The sequence below is a fragment of the Salarias fasciatus genome, chromosome 2, assembly GCF_902148845.1.
Source record: "Salarias fasciatus chromosome 2, fSalaFa1.1, whole genome shotgun sequence".
In the NCBI taxonomy this organism is placed as follows: Eukaryota; Metazoa; Chordata; class Actinopteri; order Blenniiformes; family Blenniidae; genus Salarias; species Salarias fasciatus.
This window is the reverse complement of record NC_043746.1, coordinates 16016888-16033234: the sequence shown is the minus strand read 5'-3', so window position 1 is coordinate 16033234 and position 16347 is coordinate 16016888. Positions and strand designations below refer to the sequence as shown.

General features: G+C 42.0%; 1 protein-coding gene across 1 annotated transcript; it reads right to left on the bottom strand.

Annotated features, from left to right (window-relative positions):
• Positions 1 to 317: 317 nt before the first annotated feature.
• LOC115406363 (MORC family CW-type zinc finger protein 3) lies at positions 318 to 14823 on the bottom strand. The gene is made up of 17 exons (XM_030116350.1): positions 14683 to 14823; positions 14501 to 14573; positions 12290 to 12422; positions 11860 to 12080; positions 10225 to 10372; positions 9412 to 9565; positions 8369 to 8497; positions 8119 to 8238; positions 7891 to 7994; positions 6683 to 6793; positions 6404 to 6520; positions 5579 to 5656; positions 5304 to 5343; positions 4861 to 5210; positions 3758 to 4223; positions 2488 to 2663; positions 318 to 1053 (listed from the first exon to the last, which is right to left on the bottom strand). Exons 1-17 carry the CDS (start codon positions 14755 to 14757, stop codon positions 888 to 890), a joined length of 2661 nt encoding a protein of 886 aa, XP_029972210.1. The 5' UTR covers positions 14758 to 14823; the 3' UTR covers positions 318 to 887.
• Positions 14824 to 16347: the final 1524 nt, after the last annotated feature.

The window sequence follows — 16347 nt, the reverse complement described above, 5'->3', positions numbered from 1 at the left end:
CCACAGACAAAAAACAGTAAATTAAACATAATTTACTGGAAAACTTGACTGTACTTTTGATACCACGCTTGTAATACAATAAAATCTATATATTAGAATTTGGTTTTGTTGGATATAAATGCCTTTAGAGGAAGCAGAAAAATAAATAACTTCCTGAGAAGTACGTGCTAAAGAGAGTCCAAAATACTGAAACTAAATGAACTGTTTTCCATCTTTGCGTCTTGAGAAGCAGGTTTCATTGATTTTTACCGCCACCTCGTGGCGAACTGCCGGTACTGCATAAATAAGCAGCGTGTAGAAAAAAACCCACAAAACCAGACATTTTCACAGTTTTACTGAAAACAAGGAAAAAAACGGATTAATACAATCAAACACATCTTAACAAAATATTCCATCAGTGATGGAGAGAGCACAAATCTGGAGTGAAACTCCATACAACACAGGAACTTTCAATAAGAAACATTTCATATTTGAACAGCTGCTGGACTGATGAGCCCATAACACACCCAACACACAACATATTACACACAACCGGTGTGTGTCAGGAAGCTTAATTCAGGAGGGAGGGGTCGTTAATATTAGAAACATTAAACAACCCTTTGTTTCATCATTATGAAATACAAAACAACGTGAGAATAAAGTAGAATTCTCTCTAACGCAAATTTTCTAGTTATTACAGATTACATTACAGTTTCAAATGCATTATAAAAAAACAAAACCCTTTTGTAGCATTTCTCCACCACATGAACCAAGACGTGAATTCAAATATTTCCCAAATGGGCAAAAAAGAAACTGATGATCAGATCACAAACTAGTTCGCCATGTGGGGTCGTCAAAGATAAGACACTCGGTATAAAGAAAAACACACACAAAAAACCCCAACACGTTTATAGTTGTTTTATTTTCAGTGAGTTGACCTCGATGATCTGCTGCAGGATGTTGTCCACATCGGTGGTCTCCATGCTGATGCCGGACAGGTCCAGGTGGGGCAGCAGGGCCGTGAGGAGAGCCACCACGTTGTTACGGATGTCCTGCAGCTTCTTCTGCGCAGACCTGGACGGGGTATGGACGGAAACTTTATTATTTCAGCTGAAAACCATTTACAGACACTCAGGTGAAAATGGTTTCGGAGAATTGTTTTTAAGAGTAATAAAAATCGTAATTCATGAAATTCCTCAATTGTTAAAAGAGAAAGTCACACCAACAGGAAATGACTCTTTGGGGAAATTTCACATGAGAAATGTGTGAGCTTCTGTTGGGGGTGTGGGAAGTTCCCTCATTTCTTCTTTACATCCTTGCCTCTGATAAGTTTTTGCTAATGCCAGTGGGGATAAAATTCAACTCCGTTATTGTGATTAATGCGATAATCAAACATGTGACAAAACACAGCAAACAAAAGTATTTCAAAATAAATTTTCGATTGCTGACTAGTTTAAACTCCTCTAAAATAATTTGATTAAAAAACTGGTAATGACTGGCAATTTATGGTTCAGTAAATCTACTGTTGGAAAGCCAAATAAAATAATAAAAAGTCTCTTGCAACAAGCTGGTATATTTTAGCGGACATGAACACTGAGCTGGGATGTCGTGCTGAATGAGGAGGAGGATGAAAATGAGTTTCAGTCACAAACAGAAGGACTGACAGGTGCTTCAACGATTACTGCAAGCTCTGCATGTCTACATATGACCCACAATTGACAACATCTATGTCCTCTCACAGTCAAGAGTGTAAAGACAGTACATGCAGGTACTGAAAAGTGAAGAGTCTTGTCATTTACTCCTCCACTCACAAGATATACATCAGTTTGCTATTATTACCCCTTGATTTTTTCCACATTTTGTCACATTACAAGCTTAAATATATTTGAGAGATTTTATGTGGCAGAACAACACAGCATGTTGTATAATTGTGAAAATCATACACAGTTTTCTTTTGTTTGTTGTTGTTTGTTTTTAACAAATGGAAAGCTGCAAAATGTGGAGTGCAAATGTATTCAGTCTCCCTCAGTCAATACTTTTTGGAGTCACTTTTAGCTTCAAACACAGCTGCAAGTCTTTTGGGGTAAAGTTCAGCCAGCTTTGCACATTTAGAAACTGAACGTTTTACCCATAAAATAGCTCAAGCCCGGTCAGAATGGACAGCGAGAGTCTGTGATCAGTAATTTTCAAGTCATGCCAGAGATGTTCAATTGGATTAAAGCCTGGATTTTAACTTTTGACCCATTCTAACACAGGAATATGCCTTGATGTGCAACTGTGATTCTCAAACTGTGGTGCATGAGCTCCCTCTAGTGGTGAGTATGGAAAAGTCTCTTTTTTAAATAAAATTCATTTGAAAAATAGAAAAAGGATTAAAATTTGTGCAAAACTCGGAATAAAAAAATATAACGCATATGAAATTGTTATTTAAAATAAGTAAATACATAATAAATCCGTAGCTAGAAGGGATGCAGAGCATCAAAATGTAACTCTGTTTGAAACACTCACTGGCTGCCTCGGTCGGCCTCGCTCTCGTTGACTCTGGATTTGCTCTGACTGCCTGAAATCTCCCTCCTCATCCTGTTGGGCCCCGGCTGCTCCTTCAGGTCAAACATGACCCTTTGACCCAGGACGACCGACCCCGCCGGCCCTGCGGCTGGAGCCGGGCTGGTCAGCGAAGAGCTCTGGAAAAAGTGGGAGGAATTAGTCAAGGTTTACATTTTTCAGTCACCGAGTGTCACAGAAAGTAAGTAAATGGTTACTTGTTCCAAAAAGACGAACAAATGGCGAAAACATTTAGAAGACCCACATTATTCCAGATTTTTTACATTTGATCTGTTTAACATAGATCCATTCATTGTCTTGTTGCTTTCTTTGAAGATTAAGATCCAACAAAAGTTAAACAATTAAAATACAATGTTCGAAAAGCAGCAGGAAGAAGTATGAACTAAGAAATTCCTGCCCTTCTTTCACGATGCACACCTTCATTAGCAAAAAAAAACCCATACATCTCAACTAATCCTCATCTCCACATGGTGCCAGTATGAGCGATCAATAACTACGACTTAAGTGAAAACTAATTTTTAATATGAGTCCTCAGCCTAACTCCTTCTCATCTGCATAAAACCTCATAAAATGGTCCAACTACCATTTACCTCTATTTTAAGTGTTCTGCAGGAGTGCGTCTCTTCAACTCATCTAAACCAATTCCACAATTCGACCCCACAAACTGAAATAGACAGACTATTAACAGCTCCGCCGATACCACAGGTTAGCCCGTGATGAACTGAAAACGTCAGATTTGGATTCATCAGTCCAAAACAGCAGTGACAGCAGCCCAGGCGAGCCTCTTTGTCTTACTCTGATGTCTCAGCCTCGGCTTTCTGGCTGCAAATCATGGTGTCGAAGCTGCAGCTCCGACTCGTCTCCATATTTACTTTTGAAGCTGTTCTCCGTCACACAAGCTGTTAAACCCGCAGAAACTTGTCTTGTGATCCGGCTGCGGCTGCCAGAGCTCTTCCCGTCAGAGCTACAGTTCCTGCATGCCTTTTGATGATGAAGCAATTTGCGCTCACTGACTCTTTGCAATGATCTGCATTATGGTCTTCCTCTCTTCTATTCCCATTTACTTTTTCCTAATCATTTTTATAGCATCTTTGTGCCAATAGAAGCTACTTGTTCATTTGAACAGCTTGAAATGTAATAAATATCTGGAGAGAAGCGGAGTGTTCTACTACTTTCTGATGAGCAGTGCACAGTTCTGACGGACGGTACTGACCGGAGCTGCGTTGGTCTGGCAGCCCATGTGGCATTGTTCCAGTGCTGGTCTGCAGTCGGCGTCCGTCATCGTTCCCCGAGACGTCTTTGTGATTTCCATCCCGAGCTGACGCCGCAGGTTCAGAACCTCTCTCTCCAGCGCAGCCAGCCGCTGTGCTTTAGCCTCCCTGTCGCGTCCTTCGGGGCCGGGCTGCGGCCCCTCGGTCCGGCTCGGCGGAGCCGCCGTGGAGGAGGGCGACTGGGCCCAGGTGTGGCCGGAGGGGCCTCGATTCGCCGTGTCTGGATTCTCCGCTCGGCTGCTGCAGCCAGTGGGACCTGGATCTGAAGCTGATGTCTGAAACGTTCTCGTCTCTGTCCTCGGCTGCGGGTTTTGTGCGTCATTATGAGCGTCAAGGTACCGTTTTCCCAGAAGGTGTCTCTTCTTTATCGCGCAGTAGAACGATGTGCTGGACTTCCTTTTGCTGCTACTGTAAACGAGGACCAGAGGGTCAGTTAAATGAGTTGAAGACAAGAACATTTAAATGTATAATTCTCTATTTTCCAAGCAAAATTCATCATGTCGGTTATCTTTGCCATTTGGTGTTGGCTTTAAAATGAAGTGTGTCCAACAACATTGGTGCTTCACGGCTTTTCTATGCATAAAAAACAAAAACTATTTGGTTGTTAAATAACTAATAGCTTCCTCGAAGTGAAGACAGTTGTTTCATTGTTGTGATGACAGAACATTGGCACATGGGTGACTCATAGTTTCAGATTAAACGGAGTTGAGACAGGCATTTTGATTTTGCTTGCAGGTGTGTGTTGGAGTATTAACCCTGAAGCACTTTAATACCTGCAGCAGGTTTTCTGCACGCGTCTCTTGTGAGACAGACACGTTGACACATGTACCATCAATATTTACTGTCAGGATCTAGGATCAGGTTTTCTCACTTCAGTCATGTGAACAGTTCATCTGTCAGACAGTGGCCGTCCTCGCTCCTGATCGCCAGCTGTCAGTTTCACTACTGCTTGGATGTTCGGCACACTTACGATCCTCGGTGCCAAGAGGGAGCAAAAAACATTTCGTATCGAGAGTGAAGTTGGACTGCGTGCAACTCGACTCACCTCAGACCGTCTCCGTACGCGTCCTGCCTCTTCACGTCGATGTCTGTGCAGTGCTGTTCCTCTTTCAGGCTCTGAACTCGAGTCTCACGGTCAGTCGGACCCGGAGCGAAGCCGCTCGTGTCTCCTCCAGTGACAGTTTGCTGCGTTTGTGTGACGACACTGGTTTGCTGTGTTTGTGCGTTATCGTTTGTTTGCACATCAGCATCCACTTCTGTGTCATTTTCTGGAAAGCATTCTGTTTTTGTCTCATCGTTCTCAGGTGTGTTTTCTTCCGAATCGAACTGCTTTGCTGTTGGCTCGACGGCAACCTGGGACTGATCGACGGGCTGGACGGGTTCGGACGAACTTTTCTGCAGCACAATCAAACCCATAAAAGTCCAAAATGGGGCAAAAAAAAAAAAAAACTGTACAATGGTACTTTTTTAAAGAAACACTCTTCCTACCTCGAGTGGCTTCTCTTGTTTTCTGATTTTCTGTTGCTCTCTGCAAGGAAAAATTGAGTAAGTAACACATCGACGTGTTTTACAAAGTTGCAATAAAACTTCATGTTTCTCTTTCTGGACAGCTTCTGAGAGTGAGAACATGAAACCATCACATGGAAACCACAAAGAGCCGCATGAGGCTGCAGACACAGGAAGAGCAGCGACGCCGTTCTGCTCCACAGACAAAATCGAACAAACAGTCAAACTTGATGAAACTTGTTGAAATAAGAATTTACAGTTTTCTGTGGTGCTTCTGGTAGCTGGGAGTCAACAGCTCCTCGCTGTCTTCTGCTTCCTCCGGTAGAGAGCAGCTTCTGAAAACACACGGAAACCAGTTTCAGCAGGAGCCGGCTCACACACCGATGCGCCGACACAGAACAGGAAGCACGGCGTCTCCAACGCCGCAAAGCAGAACCGATGAGTGGTCGGAGTGGGAGGCCGTTATTGAGAAGTTTGATGGAGAAGCTGTTGAGATGTGGCTCTTTAGTGGCTCTCTAGCAGCTCCAATAAACCTTCACAACATGATACGTGAATAAACATTGAAACTTGTTTTACAATTTGTCACTCTCAGTTCAAAAGGGATTAAAAAAAGGTACAAGTTGGGAAAAATAGCAAAAACCCCAAGAAATGAGGAAAAAAAAATGCTAAAACGGCTTAAAAAACCTGAAATGTCTACACTTTCTTACATAACAAAATTAAATATGGCAGGAAAAAAGAGTACAAAACTGTTTAAAAAGAGGTAAAATGGCTAAAAGAGCTAAAATGTCAAAACTGTCAACAAAAAAAAGCTTGAAAAGAAGAACAAAACTGTTAAAATCAGGTACAAAAATAGGTTCAGTGTAATAAACTGTTCACTATTCTGAACTGTAGTTAAAACTCCATGAATGCATCATAAGATATAGTTTTTATTTGTGCATCAAAAACCGAGTATGAAACTTCATCAGCTGCTCTCGCCTCATTTTAATGAATAATGTGCTTCATGGCTCCAGAACAACTTGACTTGACGGAAAGTCACTGATATGGCTCTTTTGGTCATGAAGGTTGCAGACCCCGGCACTAACCTGAGGCGTGGATTAGGGTTCTGGCTGCAGTTCCAGCTTTCTGGAGTGACTTTGTAAACTCCCCTGGGAACGTTCCTCCACTTCAGGCAGTCCTCACACTGCAACCACGTGGGACCCCTGCAGAGAAAACCACACTGTCTGAAAACTCTGGAATAAACGGGCAGCTGTACTCACCACAGATCAGAATGATGAGTATCAAAAGAGACAATCTTCTAAACTGGGCTCGGAAAATGAATGAATAATTTGTGTGAAAACAGAGAGAGAAGTGCTGAGACTCACTCGTCAGTGTCGTCTGCGTCGACAGCCCAAAACTCTCGCTCCCTGGCCTTCTTCTCCGTCACCTCTTTCCAGTAGTCATTGAGTTTTTGGCCCAGTGCTCCGAGGGTGAGTCTTCAGAAAACACAGACAACACGACGGCACTTATTTCACCACGCAGGTACTGCAGACACAATTCAGAGTGAAGTCGATGAATATTTATTGACAGTGACTGTCACTGGAGAAAAGCAGCCGTTTAGTGGAAACAGTGTTGTGTGTGTCATGTTTCTCCCCAGGCATGAGGAGCAACAAAAGAAACCACACACACACACATCTTGATGGCTGCCGAAGCAAAACTTGAATAAATATGAAGTTTGTGGAAAATAAAAGTGGATAAGGGATTTTCGTCATCTATGCAGACCAACAGGTTGAAGTTGTGTTTTCTACCAAAAAACATTCAGTTACAGTGAGAAATGAGGTGATTGCATATCTATATGCATGAACAGGAAACCTCAATAATGACACAATATTCTTCAGGTATCCTGATCATCCTTTTAGGAAGCAATCGAATCAAGTAACTGGACTTGGAAGATGTTTTGCCCCTAAACCAAGCAGCTTCATCACTTCATCACCTACTTCTTATAAATATAAAACCCTCAGATTGAAATCAAATCTACAGGCTTTTACTGAACATCTCAACTCAGTAAATGATTATCAAATTTATGTCCGTTCAAAGCGAGATATAAATCGATGGATATGTGTTACCTGCTGACATTCCAGTACACTTATGCATTGATATTAAAATTGATGTTAACTATAAAGACATATTCTTTTGCAAATTAAGGTAATGGAAAAAACATGAAGCGGTAGGGTTGAATAACTACTGACTTCTTCCTACTCATGCATGTAAACGACGTTGGCACATACTGAGATGTCTCTTTTGTATTGTTTACATATTTGGATGCTTTGTCTTGTTTCATTTCTGTATTTTTGTTTTTCAAGTGTTCAAAATGAAGCTCATATCTGGCCCAGCACAAGGCCAGCTCCTCAGGTCCAGACCCTCAACTGTAAGTAACCTGATTCAATAATGACCTTTGACCTTGTTACACGAGTATTGCCAAGATTGAAGGTTTCAGGATTCCTACTGAATAAGGAATCATTTCTGTCACGGCTGTGTACCAGACAATCATAAAAAAATGTGTCAGTGTGTGTTTTGTGTGTGTGTGTTGTACCTGTACTCTTTGGTGTACTCAAAGTCTTGCTTGTTGTGAGCAGGCTTAAGAAAGTTGCACTCGATAACGCCGATCACACCCATTCCCGCTCTTTGACCTGAAGTCTTTAAAAAAAAAACAAAAAAAACAAATAAAACAACAACAGTGAGGTGTAATTACAGGCTGATCGTCGATGGAAAGATTTTTTATTGGCGTTCAGAGATAGGCAGGACGATTGTTCCACTCAACCTTCAGCTGGCAGCCGATCTTCTGGTAGGCCTTGATGAGTCGATTCTTGTGGTACATCATGATCCCGTATTGCTGCTTGTTTTTGGGGTCCAGTCCGAAGGTTACCTTCACCTTCTCTCTCTAACACACATCCGTTAAGAAAATAAATCAAACTGGATTTTTCTCAACAGTTAAAAAGTAGTTATGGAAAGTGGCCTATTATTATCGTGGGCATATAAACGTCTGCGGTGCACAGATGAAGTATGGATACACTGAAGTGAGGATTGTACACGTCGTGCTCGATGTGATTCAGCCTCTTCGACACCAGCTTCGCCTGAATCTTCCTCCCCCGCAGGATGATCTGCATCCGTGGCTTCAGGTACAAGATACTGAGGTAGGCCTGAGACACACACACACACACACACACACACACACACACAGAAATTGGTCTCAAGGTCTCACACCACCGTCGCTCCCAATCATTCAAAGACTTGTTGGACTTCACAAACAAACAATTCTGCAAAACCGCATGTTTGTTTCGAGTAGTAAGGAGGAGCTCTGAACTCGAAACTGGAGCGTGAAGGCCAGACTCAGGCTGGAGCCGCAGTTTAACCACAGCCACCGCCTCGTTTCACACCGACTGCTGTTACACCTCTCTGAAATCGTCAACTGAAAACTCCCCGCGAGCAACGAAGTAAAAAAAAAAAGAAAGAAAGAAAAAAAAAAAGAAAAAAAAGAAAAAAGTGAACATAGAGTAGTGAACGTTTGTCCTAAAATATAGACGAAACGACGTCTTCTGTTAAAACCTCAGACGCCACAGAGAAATTGCTTTTACATGTCAGGTCAGGCTGCACGGCTGCAGAAAATGATCAAATGATCAAAACATGAATGATCATATGTAGATTTCCACTGAAGTGAAGCAGATGATTGCATTCAAGCTTTACTTCTGCTCCATTTGTCCAACTATTCCCCCACTTTGAAATGCTAAAACTTCCAAGGTCAGTGTCGCCTACAGTGTCATTTACCACAACTCATTAGAGCTCGCGCGATCCGCGGTCGTGGTTTTAGTTGCTCGGACTGTCCTTCTTTTAAACCCGTCTTGTAAACCCCAGGCCGGTGATTTAACACCCGAGGCAGAACGGTGAATCCCTGATGGCTCAGAGAGACGGGTTGTTCATCAGCAGCCACACGAAAAGCCGTGGAACGTGATATATCGGTAAAGCTCTCCTCCCTCTTAAACTTATCTCTGCTCCAGTCTCACAAACATCCTGATGTTTCTGTTGGCATGAAGCCAAGAATAACTGACCAGCTCACCCTGAGGCTGTAATGCATGTCTGGGATGCTCTTCTCGGCGTTGAAGGATCCACTGTTTCTCGGGCCCGGCTTCACTTGATCGATCTGGATCTCCGGTAAGCGAAAGTCACTTTCATCAGTCTCAAAGTCGATTTCAGACTTTCCATCTTTGGCTCTACGGGGAAGAAATATCAATCAGTTGATGGAAAAACATGAAAACAGCTAAAGAAAATGGAAAACATGCTCCTGAACTTTTATGAAATGGTTTTTAATGAGTTTTAATTGAATTTGTAAAACAAAGTTGTTGTTTTTTTCTGACTCTACACTGAGGGGTTTCTATTGCAATAATCTAAATATGTTTCTCTTATCTTCTCGAATCAGTACTGACTGTGGTCATCTTAGACTTTTTCAGTCTTGAGTGTGAAGAGGAAGTGAAACAGATGCTCTGAGAAACTGCTGCTTCTTACAGAGGCGACGTCTTTTCTAAAGAAACGCACGGCGAAATAAATGAAGTCAAGATGCAGGCATTGCTCCTCTTAAGGGTTGCTTTCCGGATGTGTCACTTTGCATGGTGCATTTGGTTAATGCCGTCACTAAACAAATCCCACCTGTGTGTGTGTGTGTGTGTGTGTGGCTGTTCACTCACTCAGTCACACACACCAACACACTCAAACCGTCACTTTTACAGGAAAGCTACACTAAAAAAAAAAGAGAGAGATCTACAAATAAGATAAAAATAGTGTGAAAGCTTGGAGGGTTTTTTTTTTTTTTTTTTTTTTACATCAGTATAGTTACTGATGAGCTTCCAGTGAAAAACAACTGTATGACTCTGACCTGCGGAGGTTCCAGATTAATATTTTGGTGCCTTTTTTTGAGAGAATGGAGTCAAAGTGTTGCTGTATCTGCTCCATGGAGCTGACGATGGTGTGCTGGAGGATGGCGGCCAGGCTGGCCTCGGAGTCCTCGGTCACCACGAGAGACTGTAGCACTGAGTTAAAGTCAAACATGCCGTTTTTTTCCCCCCCAGTGTGTGATAATTTCACATTCAGCTTTCTTACAGTGCAGAGGCTTCTGTTGTTCGCTCTCCTCAGATCTGCTTTCATACTTTCAGTGATACGCTTTATTTTTAAGACAGAAACAACACAAGAAAGAACATATATGCAGGATATAAATCATCGGGAGTCGAATTTATGTTAGACGAAGAAGATTCTTATCGTAGTTTTATCATTTCTCTTGGAGATGAGTGGAGGAGGAACTGCTTATCAGCAGAGAGACGCCTCCCTTCTCTTTAGAAGGCTGAAACAAACCTCTATGAAAGGCTGCAGTTCTGAGGAAAAAAGCTTATTGAAGTGAAAATGGAGGTAAATGGACGCCACTTCACCACCGACCCATATCTGTGCAATATGACCAGCTGTCCCGCTTTGACCTGCTCATCGGGAGGAGTCGAAGGATGCAGCAGAACTGAAGCAGATTGCTTTGCATCACCTAAATCATTTGTATTTCATGGACAAATGCTGTGGTCCTGGACTCTGACCTGAGTGGACGTCTCAGCAGGATCCAGAGAATCTAATCCATGTGTATCTTTTATAAACTTTACCACTTGTAAGAAAAACATGTATAGCTAACTCAAAACGCTGCTGTTTAAATGCTCCAAAAAGAAAAACTGCAATAAATTTGACCATTACTGCTCAGGACAGTTAGCTTGAATGTCCTCTCCTATACTTTAAATGAGTTTTAATATTTTGCGCTCATTGCTCATGTTCCTACAGCGTTCTGAATCTGCCGTACTGCTGGAAGTTCTTATCCAAATAAAGGTGCCTTCCCTTGACAGCAGCCATGGAACCTGGACGACATATCACCATTCAAATCAGCCGCAGTGCGACATTCAAATTACGTTTTATATGTTGCTGCGATCATTGTGTTCTGGGCCACGCAGCCTTCTTTGATAATTCCTCCAACCAAGCTTTGATAGTGAGGACAAAGTGCAGAGCGTGACTTTTGTAGGTCACGGTTCATCATCGGGCCAACAGAGAGAGACAGTATCAAGTAGTTACGGCCTCTGGGGCTTTAATAACGTGCGACATATCGCTCTGCTGCAGGATATCTCGCGGTTGATCAGGAGGTCAGAGGCTGTTAAACGAGTTGGCGGAGAATGCACTAAACAGGGAATACACATTTATCTGTTAGCTGAGAGCTAACAGATAAAGAGAGCGGCGTCTCAGTAGTCCAGCGGTCACAAACTTGTCTCTAAATTTCATTCGTCAGACAGAATTTAGAACCTTTCCAACACACTGATGACGGATGAGGAGAAAACCGATCATGTCGGCGCAGTGAAAGCATGCAAATTCCACACAGGAGGCTCCAGGCCTGCAGCAAAGCTCAACAACAGACACACACATCATTTGTCTAACAGTGCAGATATTGTTTCCATAAAACACACGTGTGTGTGTCTGTCTTTCTGAAGGATATTGGTGAGCTGGTTGAAGGGCACGATGGGGACGATGACGGCCTGGGCTTTGATGTTCTCCAGGTAGGTCTGAGACAGCAGCCCCACACTCTGACAGCCGCCGTTCTTGGTGAAGATGAGCGCGTCGAGGCCCAGGCGCATAGAGCCCGACTTGAAGCCGTTCCCGTACATGCCGATGGCCTGCTGGCTGGCCTTACTGGAACCCTTCTCTGTAAATCCAAAGCTGCAAACAAGGGGGAAGGAGGAATGTGAGGAAAGTATGACAGTGTGCAACTGAGTGTGTGTGTGTGTGTGTGTGTGTGTGTGTGTGTGTGTGTGTGTGTGTGTGTGTGAGTGAATGAATGAGAGGAACTGCTGACGTTTCATTCTGATTAAACTCGCCGTGACTTTTCAAAACATCAACAGAGGGAAGCGTGTGGGTTTCACTTTCACCTGAGCATTTTGTGCAGCTTGTTTGGAGTCATGCCGCTTCCATTGTCGGTGAAGGTCAGACAGAGCTGACCGCCCTCCTTCACCACGTCGATCCAGATCTGTTTCGCAGACACACCGGGGTCCGACGCGTTGTCTGGACAGATGATCGACAGCAAGGCAAGAATTACTTTACTTTTTGGTCTTACGGTGATTCCTTATCTCCTAATTCAGTTTACATGATTAAACCTGATGTGAAAAAGGCTACACTGAAACACTTTGTCCATCAAGAAAACGTTGTTTCCAAAATGATCCCGGAATACTGCTGACAGAGTCTTCATTCACATGCACACTTAAAATCTGATCACTATTGGCAAAGAGCCACTTCTGAAGCGCAGTTCTAAATTTTAATGTAAATAAAATGGCCTTCAGTACAACAGCAGGCGTCGTCACGTTCAACAAGATTAGAAATCTTTAAAATAACAGGAAGCTTGATCCTTACGCAACAACAAACATGCACTCTGAAAGAAAAGTTAACGTGGCCTGATACACTTTAAGTACCAATATTCAAATTTCTGCATCTACAAAGTGAAAATAAATGTATCAAATCCATTTATAATACTGAATTAATTACTGCCAGTTAACAGAATTTCACGGAGATGCAAACAGACTCGGTGATGCTCTTCAGTTTTGTTCACTTTCCTTTTATGTTCATTTTTTATTAGCATGAATTCTCTTCCATTGTGATTACAGCACTGATTTCAGTAATGTTGCTTAATGAAACATTAGAAGAATGAAAATGTTAAAATACTGACTTCCTCACTGTAGTTTGTCTTTTCTTCTCTTCTGTGTTGTATTTAAACGATTGACAACTGTTAATCGCGAGAATAAGCTGTGATATAGGTACTGTCATCGACACTGTCCCATTTGTCCAGAACTATAGAAATCCTACAAATTCCTACACAAACCAAAGGTAAAGAAAGCAATGCCGCAATTGTTTATTTGTGATGCTGGAAACAACATGTTGGGTAATGATTTACTGTAATGTTTATATTATCTATTTATTGGATTTTTTTTAAATGAGATGTCCCACTTTAAGCAAGGAACCTCAACACTGGCTTCTATCTACCAGGCACATAGTTATTCATTTTGTAAGATTTAACTGCCAACATTTCACCCCTCAGTTTAGGAAATGAGTTTCTCTCAACAATAAGTGTCATGCTTAGTGTTGCATGACAGCCAAAGTGGTTTCCTTGTGTTCACTGAAATGCATCAGCCTTTAATAGTGACTCATTTACTGAAATAGTGTAAAACAATGTGTGAAAGTTACAATTTCACTTTTCAAATGACTGGTAAGTTCAGAAGAAATTACTCAGCAGCACAAGAGTGAGAAATTTTAACTCAGCTCTTTGTTAGGGTTCTAAAATGTTATATTGAGATAGATTATTAAGTAGCTTTCCAAAGATGGAGGCTCCAGACCTTTTGTATCACATGCACAATTCAACAACACAAGCATAAGCATGTCACTAAAAATACTGCAGCAGTTACTTTCCCAGGTACTAATTACTTCTTTATCATCAGGAAGTCGTAACTCCACAACTCTCACCAAGCAGGCATTTCAGCTCACCTGCACACTAGTTGTAGTTTATTGACTAAAATAACCAGTTAATGAAAAAACAAAACAAAACAAAACAAAACAAAAAACAAACTGAAGCACTTTCTTGGACTCACTTTAACACACCTTGGTGATAACAGACTGAGATGGTTCTGTGCTTCAGCACCTGAATCTAATGTTGATCATCAAGCTTAGAAAAAAAGCCCAAACAGGAGCCAATCAGCTGCTGACAACAGGGGCAGAATCAAACATGCAGGATGCAGCTCGACACGTGCTCTTTTTTGGACCTACAAGTCAACATTTCATTGTAACTGCAATAAAGCTGTCTTCAGTGTTCTATACATATCAGAAAGAAACATTATTAGAAGACAATATACATATATACTTTTTTTAAAAAAAATAAATACCCTTTTTTATGTATTGTTTTGTTATTTTAAGAATGCAATTTAGGAAACACGTTATCTTATAAAGACTGATAGAGAAAACGGTTCATTGAGTTTTGCAGCAGTGAGGCTGTTGCTGAGGACAGACGCTCTTCATACGTGCGTCAAAGAGGAAGAGGCGCTCAAAGTGAAACTGGCAGGTCGCAACAATCATAAAACGAGATCGCGGAAACCTACCTATTAACTCGGCCACGGCGCTGAAAGGCCAGGTGTGACTGGTGGAGTTGCTGCTCAGGAAAGAAGGACTCATCTGGAGAAAGAGATTTAAAGAAAAGCGGTAAGTCCAGAGACTCTGAAGCCGAGACTGCTGTCTCAAAAAACTGGGCTTCAACCCCGATTATTATTTTACAAATACATACGGAGCTCAGCCGAATCCCGTGCTCGCTTAACCTGGCCATGGTCGGGACTGTTTTGTTCCCTTTGGGGTCCGACATGTGCACGCAGGTAGAGAAGCGCGTCCACTGACCCACTTCCAGCAGAGGAAGTCAGCGGAGGCTGCACCGAGGGCCGATCGTTTCTGCAGCGATCCGGATCTTTTGGCTCGACTCCCGAAGAAGAACCGACTCTCCTGAGTCTTCATCGACTCGGAAAAGGACGTGACCGTTTGTTTCTGGCTGGATGCCAAAGTAAAGACAGAGTGTTGAAAGAGAGAGGACTAAAAACTAAAGACAAACCAAATGTGTTTCAGAGCTTTGCATGTGGTGTTTGAGATTGTTGAGCAGCTGCTCTGAAACTCACCGTTTCCCTTTAGGCTACGTTCACACTGCAGGGCTTAATGCTCAATTCGGATTTTTTTGTGAAATCCGATTTTTTTGCGAGTTCCTTCACATTTACATTAAAATGCGACTTGTATGTGATCTCCCGTCTGAACGGAATACCACTCAAAAGTGTCCTTTTTTTAACACTCTCACGGTAAGACACACGTCTTCGGCGCCCCATATTGTGACGTGTAGGTCGGATAAATGCGACCTGACCGTTCAGAATGAAGTCGCATGGCAAAAGATCAGATACGTATCGGATTTAGGACCACATATCAAAGTGGCCTAGGTTGCATTTGAAAAAATCGGATCTGTGTCGTTCACACTGTCATGAAAAGATCCGATACAGGTCGCATAGGGGCAAACAAATCGGATTTGGGTCACTTCAGCCTGCAGTGTGAACGTAGCCAAAGTTTCACTATTCTACCTCTAGATTATGTGCATAGGCATGGTCAGAGTTTTGCTTGTATTCAGGCACGATTATAAGTATAAATACAAGTTGATGAATCCCATTCTTTGATTGGGAATATTCCTAAACACTCACTAAACACACATATGTGCAGCTGCACCACATTCCCTTTCCTTTTGCATCTGCCCCTGTTTTTTTTTTTTTTTTTTTAATAAAAATCTGTTTCTGCATGTTATTGGCCACAAAGTAGGTCTAAAGTCTCATGGATGGGAGTCGGTGCGTCTCTCTTTACTCCACGAAGAATCGGCTTTTTAGTTCGACTCGTTTACGCACAGCACATCAAACAAGCGGAAAAAATAAACGCCTGACTGACCCGTTTTACTTTCATTTCATTTTCATAGGAATTCTGCATCCAGGAGTCAGATTCAAAGCCAAGTTTATGTGTTCGTCTATCAGTCGTCTGCTTAACAATGCAGCAACATTTACACAAGTGTGCACTTCCTTCCCTTAAAGTTTGTTAAGATATTTTGTTATAGATTGACAGAATTCTATATGTATACACCAATAATATGCTGCACTGACATTGTTTAGTTTTCTATTGCTTTTTTGCAAGGTCGAAACAATACAGTCATTACCATTTGTTCAGTTTTTAAAGGCAAAGGTAAAAAAAAATAATAATCAGGAAATACACTTCTTAATGCGCTCAGGAACAGAGACATTTAAAGCAGTTTGCAAAGTGTGACTGTAAAAAGACAGTACAATTCTTGACTAAAGGACTTGTCCTTCATTTGAAAATACATTCAGTTGTAATCTAATGACTTTTTTCCACTTTGTAAAAAAAAAAAAAAAGTTTCAGT